This window comes from Loxodonta africana, chromosome 4 (genome assembly GCF_030014295.1).
Source record: "Loxodonta africana isolate mLoxAfr1 chromosome 4, mLoxAfr1.hap2, whole genome shotgun sequence".
NCBI lineage: Eukaryota > Metazoa > Chordata > Mammalia > Proboscidea > Elephantidae > Loxodonta > Loxodonta africana.
The window spans coordinates 142,175,209-142,189,383 of record NC_087345.1 but is presented as its reverse complement, the minus strand read 5'-3'; the positions used below and the strand labels follow the sequence as shown (position 1 = coordinate 142,189,383).

The 14,175-nt window shown below is 46.0% G+C and overlaps 1 protein-coding gene across 3 annotated transcripts in view; it reads left to right on the top strand.

Annotated features, from left to right (window-relative positions):
- Nucleotides 1–14,175, top strand: part of BID (BH3 interacting domain death agonist) — a 40,776-nt gene that overhangs the window by 25,546 nt on the left and 1,055 nt on the right. For all 3 annotated transcript variants that reach the window (XM_023548970.2, XM_023548969.2, XM_010590777.3), the window contains 4 exons: nt 2,563–2,642; nt 6,741–6,963; nt 10,489–10,628; nt 11,928–12,140. In XM_023548970.2, the coding sequence (XP_023404738.1) occupies nt 2,631–2,642; nt 6,741–6,963; nt 10,489–10,628; nt 11,928–12,140 (588 nt within the window). In that variant the 5' untranslated portion in view covers nt 2,563–2,630. The remainder of the gene's footprint in view (nt 1–2,562; nt 2,643–6,740; nt 6,964–10,488; nt 10,629–11,927; nt 12,141–14,175) is intronic.

The following is a 14,175-nucleotide window of genomic DNA, read 5'->3' as shown; positions in this document are numbered from 1 at the left end:
ACCCTGAGTCATTTGTTGTTGGTCACTTTTCCTCCCTAGCACAGCCGCAAACCCAGCCTGTAGGGTGTGCACTTCCAGACTCCCCAGTGGGAGGTTTGGAATGCAGCCTCTAGCTGTGTAGGTTCCCCAAGGCCAGTGTGAGCACCTAAGACAGAGACAGGGGCAGTGCCAAGAGTGGGAACACGTGTTCCAAGCTCCATAAGTACAGGGCTGCCTGGCGGGCCGGAAGCAGAATGTGTGCCCTCACCTGCCCCTTCACTGTAGGTGGGGACTTTGCTTACCCTTTCTTCCTGGAAACAAGTTGGTTGTCTGTTCTTCTGTTTGTTTTTAATTTCCTTTATATTTACGAACCAGATGAAATCGCCAATATTTGAGATTTTGCTGTACAAGACAAGTTTCATTTGGTTCATCCTAATACTGTGGAAGCACACACACACACATATACATACACACAGGCAAATACATTTTAAAATAGAACCATTCTATTTAGACTGTTCTGCAGGAATTTTTGTTCAGTCTGATTTGGTTGTCCTTCTATACTGGTACACACATAGATCTCTCACTCTTTTTAATGGTTATACATATCCCATTGTATAGGCCTCAGAGCTTTTTTTTTAATCCAACCACCAGTTTTTTCTGGTTAGTTGCTTGTGGCGGGTTATTTAGTTGGTGTATTTGTCATATAGCAGCTTTAATCTTTTAGGTAATTGTTAAGTGTATCAATCTTTTTCTTTCTTTATAAACATTTTGTAAAAAGCTATTTATATTTGGGACAGCAGTGGAATTCTTGCCTTCCATGTGGGAGACCCTGTTCAATTCCCAGCTGTGTGTCTCAAGCTCAGCCACCATCCAGCTGTCAGTGGAGGCTTGCATGTGACTATGATGCTGAATGTGTTTTATCAGAGCTTCCAGACTGACAGACTAGGAAGAAAGGCCTGGAGAGCTACTTCTGAAAACCAGCCAGTGAAAACCCTATGGATCACAACGGCCTGAGCTATAAGCGATCATGGGGATGATGCAGGACCGGGCAGGGTTTTGTTGTGTTGTGTGTGGGGTCGCCATGAATCAGGGACTGACTCAACAGCAGCTAACAACGATAACGTCTATATGTGAATGACTGCCCTGTCAGTTCCAGCAGCTCTTATCTAACCAGTGAAGCCAAGTGACTTGGCATTGAGAACTGACGTGCCCCTTCCTGGCTGTCACTTCCACTCTGTGACCTCAGCATATTATTCTCCGGTCCTTATTTTCTCATCCATTAAGTCAGGATTAGGTAATACCCTGCTTACTTCTCAGGATAGCTGTGTGGAACAAATGAGATAGTGATGTGCTCTGAGAACGGTTGCATGTTAAAGGAATGGGTTGGTAAGAGCCTTCAGTATGGATTGCACCTCACCATAAAGAAAACAAAAATCCTCACAACTGGACCGATAAGCAACATCCTGAAGGGGAGAAAATATTGACATTGTCAAGGATTTTATTTTACTTGGATCCAAAATCAATGCCCATGAAAGCAGCAGTCAAGAAATCAAAAGATGCCTTGCTCTGGGCAAATCTGCTTCAAAAGACCACTTCGAAGTGTTAAAAAGCAAAGATGTTACTTTGAAGACTAAGGTGCGCCTGATCCAAGCCATAGTGTTTTCATTCGCCTCATATGCACTCGAAGGTTGGACGATGAATAAGGAAGACCAAAGAAGAACTGATGGCTTTGAATTATGGTGCTGGTGAAGAATATTGAATATACCATGGGCTGTCAAAAGAACGAACAAATCTGTCTTAGAAGAAGTACAACCAGAATGCTTAGAAGCCAGGATGGTGAGGCTTCATCTCATGTACTTTAGACCTGTTATCAGGAGGGACCAGTTCCTGGAGAAGGACGCCATGCTTGGTAAAGTAGAGGGTCAGTGAAAAAGAAGAAGACCCTCAACAAGGTGGATTGACACAGTGGCTGCAACAATGGGCTCAAGCATAACAACGATTGTGAGGATGGTGCAGGACTGGGCAGTGTTTCGTTCTGTTGTACAGGGGATTGCTATGAGTTGGAATCAACTCAATGGCACCTAACAACAACAAAGAATAGTTGTGACAGTGGTTGTATTAGTAGTCATGATAAATAATAAACAGGTTCCCTGAAAACATCTAGGTACATTTTGTTAGCCAAGTTTATTATTGTAGGAAACTTACTAATGTATTTGTTTGAAAATACTTCCTAAATCATACTGCCCCTATTTGTCTGATCAGTGAGGTCTTACTGAGCTTGGAGTAAAAGAGTTGAATTCTGAGGGGAAGGGCTGGCTCTGGGGACTCTATGATGCCTTGGAAAGGCTCTGGAATGAGGGAAATCCAAAGCTTATCCCCTGGGTGTCTGTACACGGTCTGTGCTGAGAAGAAACCCCCAGGTAAGTGCTGGTTTCGGTGAGTAACAGAGATCAGCTGGGTTGGTTCAAGCTCCTTGCAGCCCAAACCCAGAACCGCATCTGTGAGTGGTTCCTGATAGGGGTTGTCTCTGAAAGGGGAACAGCTGCCCACTCCTTTTGTGTATGTATGTCTGTCCTCTTTCAGGCCGCTGACCTGACCGGGGTCACCTGTGAGCCAGAAGTGACTTGGAACTTCCCAACAGTGACAGTACCATGGCGCTTACGGTCAGACTCTAAAATTGTTTTGAAGGAACGCTTTGAGATGGGGAGGGAAGGTGGCTGGGGCCAGCTGTTCTTCGTTTGTGTGTCTGTCGGTGTTCCACAGCTCTGCGAAGAGGAGCCTCAGATTCACAGCTTTCCTGGGCACCGTAAAAGAAACACCCTTCCTCATTTTCCCTTGCCTCCGTCTTCCCTTTCTTTCCCTGCTTTTCCTACTGCTCTCCATCCCTTCCTCTCTCCTACACAGAGTACCTGGTCACTAACTGAGAGGGTGGGGGCTTTCTGATTTAAGAGCATTTAGAAGCCACTGTTCTTGGGTTGGAAATGTTACCCAGAGGTCATATAAGCCATTCCCCTGCCTCTGATAGGATGGTACCTATACTTTTCCTCCTCAACACCTTGGAATGGCCTTGAAGAGAAAATCATAGCATCTAATCATAAGCTTTTGGTTTGTCTACTTTCCACAGCTCTCCTTTGGTAAGTTCCACAGGCTCTTGAAACCACCCAGCACCAGGGCGTTTGCTATACATTAACCTGCTGCTCTTCGCACCAGGCACTATGGGCACAGCTACAGCAGTCCAGTGAACAGGCAGCAGTACCTGGTGCCCAGAAGGTTCTCAGCGGGTACTTGCTGACTACCCTTTTCAAAGGACGATAACCTGGTGGTTGGCCTGCTTCTAGCTGGAGGGCCTAAGACATAGTAGACAGAGAGAATAGGTGTCAGCTGCATGAACAAAAGGGATTTTGGAGGGTTCTCCCTTGTCCTGATAAAGGCGTTTTATCGGTATCCAAAATACTCTTCCATTTAGTGCTATTTACACCTGCCCGTGGAAACCCTGGTGGCATAATGGTTAAGAGCTACAGCTGCTAACCAAAAGGTTGGCAGTTTGAATCCACCAGGTGCTCCTTGGAAACTCTGTAGAGCAGCTCTGCTCTCTCCTGGAGGGTCGCTATGTGTCGGAATTGACTCGACGGCAGTGAGTTTGGTTTTTTTATTTATTATGTCTTCCACCCTGACACTGTTGTATCCTCTTCCCTCTTCTTGAGATGTCTGTGACTTAAAAGACAGCCACTTTAGACCCCAGAAGCACTTTAACTTGTAGGAAGTACTTTCTCCCACATGGTCCCATTTGTCCGTGCTCCTGCTGACCCTTCAGTGTAGGCAGGTGGAGATCATTACTCCCCAGGTTTTTCTTTTTATTTCCTTAAAAGTGAAAAAACGGAGACTCAGGAGTTAGGTGGCTTGCCCAGAGTCCCACAGAGTTGGGGTTCACAGTGAAAGCATTGATCAGTGTTATATTTAGAGGGGTTTGATTTTTTTTTTTTTTACATCAGAACTTCATCCTGCTGTAGATTTTTCTCACTTTCTCCTTTGAGTTCTTGATACTTGGAAAAAGAACATTGTGAGGTTGGTTTTGTTTGCTGCTGTTTTTATCAAGTTTGGGCACCAGGATTATTTTATGAGATACACTGCGTGGCTTTCTGCCTTTTTCTCTGCACTGGCACTGATTTCATAGCATGAGGATTATTTTTGCCTTTTCAGATCATTTTGTTATACGTCCAGCAGTGTTTCCTAAGTCTTGATCATTTTCCTTTGTTATGATTTAAAAAGGATGGACACCTAGCTAATCTTACATCTTCTGAGACACATCCCATTTCACCTTATCACTAGAAGATCAAAAAAAGGTCATCGTTCATACTTGGCATGTTATAAGCTCTATTTGTTCTCGGAAGTAAATGTGATCAGTCTTTAAGCCCCCTTCCATTTGCGTGGGCAGTCCAGCTGTTCTTGACACGCCCATCCAGACCGGGTCTGTCCACCTGCCGGTACTAACCATTTCAGACCACTCATGGCTTCTGAACCCATCATTCTCTAACATGAAAACCTTTCCTTTCCCTCCCCGCCAACTGTATTTTTTCTCCTTTGTAGAAAGACAAATATTGCTGAACTTATATTTGATAGCCTGATCTGGCATAATTGATAACTTCTGCTCTGCATTTAATCTTTAGACAGCTGTTTACCAACCCCTAACCCTGGTGGCACAAACGGTTGCGTGCTCGGCTGCTAACCAAAAGTTTGGCAGTTTGAACCCACCTGGAGAACGTGGCAGTCTGCTCCTGTAGAGATTAAAACCCACAGCCGTCGAGTTGATTCCGACTCATAGTGACCTTACAGGACAGAGTAGAACTGCCCGATAGAGTTTCCAAGGAGCACCTGGTGGATTTGAGCTGCTGACCTCTTGGTTAGCAGCCATAGCACTTAACCACTATGCCACCAGGGTTTCCCCCATAAAGATCACAGCTTAGAAAATCCTATGGGGCAGTGCTGTGACATGGGGTAGCTCCTGACACTCCAAGGCACCTAACAACAACAAGAAGATCAAAATGAAGCCCACAGGCAAAGATTGTCTGTGTTCATTTCCTAGAGTTGCTGTAACAAAATCCCACGAATGGGTGCCTTAAAACAACAAATTTATTCTTTCACATTCTGAGGCCAGAAGTCTGAAATAAAGGTGTTGTCAGGGTTAGTTCCTTCTGGGAGCTCTGAAGGAGGACGTTTTGTGAGTCTTATAGGTTCCTTAGTTTGTAGCTGCATCACTCTCATCTCTGCCGTGGTCTTCACGTGGTGCTGTGTGTGTGTCTGTGTGTAAATCCCTTCTTTCTCTTATGCCAGCCATTGGATTTAGGACCCATCCTAATGCAGTATGACCTTGTCTTAACTGAATTCCATCTGCAAAGACCCTATTTCCAAATATGGTCACAGTTACAGGAACCAGGGGTTAAGACTTCCAGATATCTTTTTGGGGAACACAACACTGCCCCAGTCCTCCTCTAATTTCTCCTGCCCAGGACGTCTTCTTGAGGCGGAAGTGAAGCCTGTTCGTGGGTTTCTAAGCTGTCTAGTACCTCATGGCCTCACTGTATAGGAATTGTAAGGATTTGATAGAGCAGGGCTTTTACATAAAACTTTTCTTTTTAGAAGAAATTTTGGAGGTATGAAGATTAAATAGCAATATGTAGCGCCTTATTTTAAGCATTTTATTTTAAACAATTTGCCTGTCTAACAGTTGTCCTCTAGTTTTCCAACTTTTCTCATGAAAAATAGTAAGGATTTGGAGGATAGAAGCAATTTTTACCTGGATCTTCTCTTACTGACCTTCTCTGAAAGCCCAGGATGTCTGCTTTGCATTTATATGGGCAGATCTCAGTACCCCTAGCCTTCCGGGTCATTTCATGCCAGGTCTCTGGTTGCTCTGGGCACACCTGGGCGCACCTGACTGCATGCTACAAGTGCTCACCTTTGTTTGCCGAGAATACCGCCCCAAATTCAGTCAAGGCACAGAAATGTCCCTGTTGACTCCCAAAGCACAGAGGCTGAACTGAGCTGCTACCGCAAGTGCTGCTCATGGGAATGGGGAGCTGAAGGGCCTGAGTAATCACCAGCTCTTCAGGTTAGACCAGGAGTCACCCTCGTGGCTCTCTGTGGCGGGGGGGAGGGGTGTTGGTAAAAAAGCATACACAACTGAAGTCAACCAAACCTGCCTGAAGGCAGGTGTTTTATATTCCTCCTGGGGTTAACACTACCCAGTAGTTATTGAAAACCTGTTTCCACAGTGCCATCCTGGCCCTACAAAGGGGATTATGGAAACAGAGAGCTTCTAGATGCGTAGCCACTAAAGGTGGGCCTGAGTTGGTAACAGGTACATGAGACTTGGCAAAAGGAATGTGAATACATGGACGGGCATCTAAATGATGATACTTGCTTAACTCCCTAACACAGCCTGTGGACCGTCCTGCCCTGATGAGGTGCACTCCAACCAGATGTTCTCAGGAGGCCACGCAAATGAATAGATAAGCCGCCACCTGCAGCTTTCTCTTTGGAATCTGCAGGTGGCTTTGCTTAACACAGGTGCTGTAAACCTGGCCCCTGCCCACGGAGATGAAACCTCTTGCAGAGCTCTCGTAGGCATAGAGCTATTCAGAACCTGTGGGCCAGTGAGGCTGTTTCAGGCCAGGCTGTACCCTGGAGCCCTTCAGGCAGCCAGAAGGGCTTCTGGCCCTGGACCGGGTTCCCACAGGTCACCATCTCTCCTTTCTTCTTAGGTCAGCAATGGTTCAGGCCTCCAGAACGAGCGCATCACAAACCTGCTGGTGTTCAGCTTTCTCAAAAACTGCCCCAGCTGTCATTTCCACGAAGAGCTGGCGGAGTTGAGCTACGAGCTTCCCCTGCCAGCTCACCTGCGGGAGGAGTATGATGAACTGCAGACAGACGGCAACCGGAACAGCCACTTCCACTTCCAAAGTTTTCAGGGAAGACTTGAGCAAGGTCGGCATCAGGCCCAGCCTGCTTTGCCCCGTATCTGGGCTTTGTTGTCACCAGTAACATTTAGGGAACCTAAAGGGCTGGCAGGGACCTTTGGGCTCAGGTTTTCAGTCTACCATATTTGGTCTGTACTTGGCTACCTCTGGTGGTGTTACACTCATCTACCATTTTTGGATGACTGTTAGAAATTTTTTTTCCTTCTGATGTGCCGAAATCTCCCTCCATGGTTCCGATTCTGCTGTCTGGGCCAGTACTTAATAATAACAGGTGATTCTGATATAGCCAAAGCTTGGGAACCACTGATCTAGATGATGTAACTCCAGGGCTCTTAAGCATGGGTTATATAATTGGAAGAATGAGTGGGCTTTAAAAACTACTGATACCTGGGTCCTCCCCCAAGAGATTCTGATTTGGTCTGCTGAAAGCCCCACAGGTGATTCTGCTAACACAGCCCCAGACTGCCTTGACCAGGCCTGGCTGAATCTCCATCAATTAAAATCCACTTGGCTTCTTTATAACAATGCTTCTGTATAGTGCCTTACACTTTTATTTTCATATATATTTATGAAATATGTATCTATGTTTACTTTAATAAACTTTTTATTATCTATAAGATAATTAAAGAGCCCTGGTGGAGCAGCTGTTAAGCACTCAGCTGCTAATTGAAAGGGCAGCCATTGGAACCGAGCCGCTCAATGGGAGAAAGATGTGGCAGTCTGCTCCCGTAAAGATCTGCAGCCTTGGAAACCCTATGGGGCAGTTCTACTCTGTCTTATGGGGCTGCTATGAGTCGGAATTGACACCGGTTTATTTTTTTTAATATGATGACTAGGCTAGGCCAGTGAAGTATTGTGAACCACTTTTCCAGATGAGGAAACTGAGGCCCAAAGAAAAAGGTAAATAACTAGCCCCCAAACAAATAGCTAATAGATGCGGCAGAGCCGGGACCTAGAGCCGCAGGCCTCTTGCCTTGAGCTTGGGCTCGGTTTCTTTACCCTTCCCTTGGACCTGCTGCCAGCCTCTGCCTTCATTCTCCTTTGCCACCAGTGCTGCTGCCACTGACACAGACTGTGGGGCTGAAGGCTGGGGAGCGTGTGGAGGTCTGATGACTCTCAGATCTGGCTCTCGGAGAGTGGTTCTCAATAGCATGCATGTTGGAATTATGTGAGAAAGTTTTTCAAAATGCCCAGGTCCTGGGCCGTACTCCAGTAGGATGGGGGACTCCGCAGGTGTTCTGATGCACACCCAGTTTAGAATCAACCACTGCCCTAAAAGTCTAATGTGACTCTGAGGGTCTCAGCGGAACCCAGGCCCTCTAAACTAGCAGGCAGAACATGGTCTGTGCCCTGAACTCTCCTGGCATAAAGGTTGCACTGCCCTCTGGTGGCCTTGGAGAAGATGCAGCTGATCCAGGCTTTTGGCCTCCGCCCTGCCTGGAATGGGGTGGGCGGGGATGGGACAGAAGTTCCTCCCCGGCCAGGGCGTGCCAAAGACTTTCTCTGCCTCAGAATCCAGCCAGCACGTCTTCTGGGCAGCTCCACACTGGAGTAAGAGCATCTGGCACCATGCAGCTTCCTTTTGGAAAGGTTTAGGAAGGGGTGGCGGAGGGATCGGGGTGAGGGAATGGCTTTGCTACCAGACGCTGCTGCAGGGGTAACTGCAACCAGAGGCTGTCCCCTGTGCTGTTCTCTTGCTCTTCTCTGCACTGGCCCCTGCCCATAGACTGCAAAGCCTGGCTTGACCCAAATGGCATTTGCAAAAGTGATTATGGGTTGTTCACTTAACTCAGGGGCAGATTAACCAGTAAGCAAGGTGTGCACAGGCTTGTTTAATTACCAATCTGTATTGCACAACTTCACGTGGGTTTCACCAAGTCTTTGATGAGTGAGTTTGGTTAGAACATTTGAAGGGAACAGTGGGAGGTAAGGTCAAAGGCAAGTCGAGGTTAGGTCATGACTTCCCACTGAAGCAAAAGTGAGTATATGAAAGGTTTTGAGCATAGAAGTGATGTAATATCCATACTTGTCCAAGTCTCATGGTCAGAACTAGAGGGAAGCCACTGAAACACCTGGGGCACAACATTTGAGACCTCACTCCCAGGGGGCACTCAATCCTCCTAATGGCCTCCTTAAAGCTTGCACCCAAAGTGCCTTGCTTGCCCTGCTCCAGTCCCGGCCCTGAGGAGTATATGGTGGAGAGTGGAGAATGGTCCTGGAGGGCAGTGGAGCAAGGAGTGGGGTTAGGGGATGGTTGTAATTAGCCAGATGAGAGGCGATGGCAGACCCATGCTGAAGTGGTGGCAGCGGCAATGGGTAGGAGAGATAAGTATGTCTGCCCTGTAAGACAGGACCCGACAGTTGGGTGCAGAGGCAGTAACAAAGATGAGGTAAGTATGAGGTTTCTGTGCTGGGTCAGTAAGAAGCCAGAGGGGAGCTGCAAGCACAGAAAAATATATAAGATTTAATGGGAGAAATAACATAGCTGGTATTTATTGAATAATTTCTAGGAGCTAGGTACTGGGCCCATCGGTTTACTCATTTATTTATTGAGCACCTGCTGTGTGCCATGCACTGTTTCAGATGCTGGATATTTGGCAGTGAACAAAACAGATGAAAAAATTGTGGCCCTTATGAGACTTACGTTATGACAAATAGCGTAAGGTAAAATATAAAGTAGTAAGTGCCAAAGAAGACAGAGGGCAGTAGGGGGGACAAGGAATAGGGGTTATTAAATTGGCCTGAATAGTGGTCAGAAAAGGCCTCCCTGAGACTGGCTGAGCCCGATGTGAAGGAAGTGAGAGAATGAGCCCTGCTCCCTGGGGATGAAGGCATTTAGGCAGAAGGAACAGCAGGTGGGGAGGCCAGTATAGCTGAGAAGAAGGGTTAAGGGGGCAAGTAGGGAGAGTTCCAGTTAGAGAAGTAGGGGAAGATTATATAGAGCCTTTTAGTCATAGGGAAGACTCGGGGTTTTACTGAGTTAGATGGGGTTGGAAGAGGAGTGGTCTCCACAACCACCGTGCGAGGAAGGTAGGAGACGAAAAGTTCAAGGTCTTGTGGCTAGGAAACGGTGCGGGTGGGACTCAGACACGGTCAGACTGCAGAGCCTGTCCTCACAGTGTCTAAGGCTGACGTCTGCTAGCTGTTGGGGTATAGAACTGGCAGCCATATAGGCTGCTGCCAGGTTTATGCTTCAGATGCCCAGTTATGAATGCCCCCAGCATCACTGAACCTTCCTGAGAGCAGATGTTGACTCTGTATTCGGGGAGAGACCCGTTTCTCAAGCCAGTATTCTGCTCACTCAGGCCGGTCTCTGGGCCCGATCCCGTGGCCCGAGCCACTGCTCCCATGTCCTCACCCTGTGGCCCTCGTGGAGCAAAGCCCACCATGGTGTGCTATGGAAGCAGGAACGGGGTCTGTTCCAGAGCTGAAGTCTTTCCTTTTTGGGGGTGGGGAGGAGTAGGGTAAGTGTGTTGAACAGGGCCATTGTCTGAATCTGCTTTGTCTCTCCTGCCCCTGCCTGAACATTCAGATTCTGGAAGTCAAGAGGAAGTCATCCAGAGCATCGCTGAGCGTCTTGCCCAAATAGGAGACGAGATGGAAAGCCAGGTCCACCCAAGTCTGGTGCAAAACCTGGCAAGGCAGTTTATGGACAGGAACCTGTCAGAAGAAGTAAGTAATCAGACTTACTGGTGCCTTTTCTGGGTCAGTGGGGAAGTGTGAGGATTTTCTCACTTGTAAGTTGAACCAACAAGATCTGTCTTTTGTTACCTATTAGGTAGGTAGACCAGTGACCAGTCAGGTGACCCAGTTCACCACTGTCAGGTCGGGGGCTTAATGGTCTTTGACAAAAGAATTGGAAATGGAGTCAGAAGGGATTTTCAGAAGATTGCTGGTTGACATTTAACAACTCTGAACCTTAAGTCAGAGCCAAGAATTTTTAGGGATAAAAGGCCTCCAAAAAGATTGTTAGCAAAATGTACATGGCTCTCCCAGAAATAACTTATGTTTCTTCAGTTCTAGGCAGGTGTGTAAAAATGCCAATAGAACTTACCCAGGTACGACAAGAAAAGCCAGCTACTTTTGGCTTTGTGGTCATAGCCAGTCAATATACAAATAATTACTGAGCTTCTACATTTGCTGGGCACCTTGAGGGATTCAAGATTAAGTCCAAGGCACTCTGTCCTCCCTGAAGAAACTTAATGGGAGAAATAAATGAATGATACCCCGATGCTGTCAAAAAAACTGCCTGTAGCTACAGGAGCTCAGAGGACAGAAAGGTTTTCTTTTGACTTCTACCTGCTGCAAATGCAGACACCTCTACATCTATAAATTTATTCATCTTTCAGGGGTCAGTCAGGTCAAGCCTTCTGTCCTCCAAGAAGTCATCTCCACTCTAGTGATGTCTCTTGGTCTGATGTCCTACAGCAGCTGTCACAGTATAAGCATCTCTCCTGCTCTGCCTTGCGACCACTCCCACAATCTGTTCACTTATGTTACTTAATTTCGTATGTGAGTCAGTGAACTTAAGGCCTTTTTAAGTCTAATGGTCTATGGTCTGCCTCTCCTGTGTAGGTTGTAACGTAACTTGTAGCTCCTTCGTCCCATTCCCGTAGCTAGATCTGCACCAGTAAGATGGGCCTAAGACACAGGGTCAGGGACTGACTTGGCTTTTTGTATTGCATCATTGTCTATAGTGAGCACGCTGTGCTCAGTCAGCATGTATTTGGTTAACGAACATCCCATTCTAGGGAGTGAGCTCAGACTTCTCTTTCCACTGCCTCTCAGAACTAAATTATTTCCCCGTCTCTCTGCTCGTCCTCCTTAGCTTTTTGATAAATACTTCCTACCGAAATGAAAGCATATCTTCATACTCATGGTTGAGGGGCTGTCTGGGACAGTTTTTCCTTTAAGAGGAAAGGATTTCAGTAAACTGTTCTGTGTGGCGCTTCTCTTTTTCCTCTTGTCCAGGACAGAAGGAAGCACCTGGCAACTGCCGTGGACCGGGTGATGCAGACCTGTCTCCTGGACATGGAGTTGGAAAAGAAAAAGCTCATGTTGACCATGCTGTTGGCCAAAAAAGTAGCCGATCACATGCCTTCCTTGCTCCGTGATGTCTTTCGCACAACTGTGAATTTTATTAACCAGAACCTACTCACCTATGTGAGGAACTTAGCCAGAAATGTAAGAACCAGTGATATCAGCTCCTTGGCCTTTCTAAGTCCTCTTGGTTCTCTGCCTGCCCCCCACCAGTTTCCCTCTCCAGTCTGGTGACCAGTAGCACCCTCTGCTTTGGGCTACCTGCAGCCCTTCTATGCTTGCTTCTCGTGACCAAACTGCTGCTTCCTGCTCAGAAAGGAAGGCTTGGGTTTGCTCTCCTGAGCAATAAAGTTATATAGTATAAGGTACTAACGGACACCTAGTATCATTTGAGCTTTAGCAGCTTTATGTTTAAGACATACTACTGTCCGGGGCTGGTGCAGCTTACTCTATACTGCTGGTAGAATCATAACCGCATGGTGTGGACATGGAGAACACAAGCTTCCTCAGTCTGGTCTCGTGACTTTCTCACAAAAATAAGTGTAATTTAAATTTTTAAAAACATGCTTACCAAGGATGATGGGGAGAGACCAAAAAGAATAGGAAAAAAAAAAAGGAGGGGGGGGTTCTTTTCCTCAGAACATGTCTGTCCCATAACCAGCATATTAAAAGTTACAGTTCTGAAAAATCTATGAGGACCACATGGTGAGCGATTAAAGCAAAGATGTAAAGGAAAGGGGGCAGGGAAACTAGGTTACTGGAAATGGAACAACTGGAATGGAAAAATGAGAATGTTGACACATTGTGAAGCATGTAACCAAAGTCACCGAACAATTCTGTAGAAATTGGTGAATGGGAACCTAATTTGTTGCATAAACTTTCACCAAAAACACATTATTTAAAAAGTTATAGTTCTTCAGGATGCTGTCCCAAAAGCCTGGATAAGCCTGAGTCTGGTGCTTTAAGTTCCACGGACCCAGATCAAAGTGCAGTGGATGGATTTTATCTGTAAATTTGAAAATATTAGTAATAGGTGTTTTTATGTGTCAAAAGCATTACTCAGGTATTCTTATTTTTTAAGTAAAATAGGTAGCATCTAATCCTCTTAATATTTACTGCTAAGCCTTAAAAACACTATCTGCCGTGGTCTTTAGTTATATAGGCGTTTTAAAACACGTATGACAGTAAATCTTAAGTCAGATGTTAAGCCAGGCTGAACTGCTGGAAGGAGGCACAGCCAGACCTAGACAGCCTTCACCAACAACCATCTACAGGGGGAGTAAGTGGGCAAGACGTCAACAGCAATTTGTATAGACAGCCTACCAACTACTGAAACCAAAAGAAAAAAAACCCAAACCGGTTGTCTTTGTCGATTCTGACTCATAGTGTCCCTTTAGGGCAGGGCAGAACTGCCCCATAGGGTTTCCAAGGCTGTAATCTTTATGGGAGCAGACTGCTACATCTTTTTCCCATGGAGCGGCTTAGTGGGTTTGAACCCCCTACCTCTTAGCAGCTGAGGGCTTTAACCACTGCACCACCAGGGCTCCTTACTGATTACTGAGAGGGTGAAAAACAATCCTTCTGACCTGCTAAGATGCCTTTATGGCACCTTAAGTGATTTAGCAGATGTGACTATCCAGTTGTAGAATGCAGTGATAATAAGGATCACAGGGCTCTGAAGATGTTTTTTAAATATTGTTTTTGGTCAAAGTTTACACAGCAAATTAGGTTCTCATTTAACAATTTTATACAAAAATATTTCAGTGACATTGGTGATGTTTTTCAGTCTGTCAGCATTCTCATTGTTTGTTGTTTCTATTAATCTAGCTTCCCTGCCCTCTTACCTTCTCATCTTTGTTTTAGGGTGAATGTTGATAGCCTGGTCTCTCTCATACAGATGATTTTTTAAGGAAGTACACAGTACTCACAGGTGATGTTTACGAGTCATCCTGTTATTAGCTAAAAGGTAACCTCAGGGGACAGTATTAGTTCAAAGTTTAGAGTATCAGGGCAGTAGTCTTCAATAGTTTTAACTGGTCCAGTAAGTTTGAATTTTTTAAGAATTTGAGTTCTTTCCCACATTTTTCTCCCATTCTATCAGACTCTATCATATCCCTGATCAGAATGGTTGGCAGTGGGAGCCAGGCACCACCTAGTTTTTTTGGTCTCAGAGCAGATG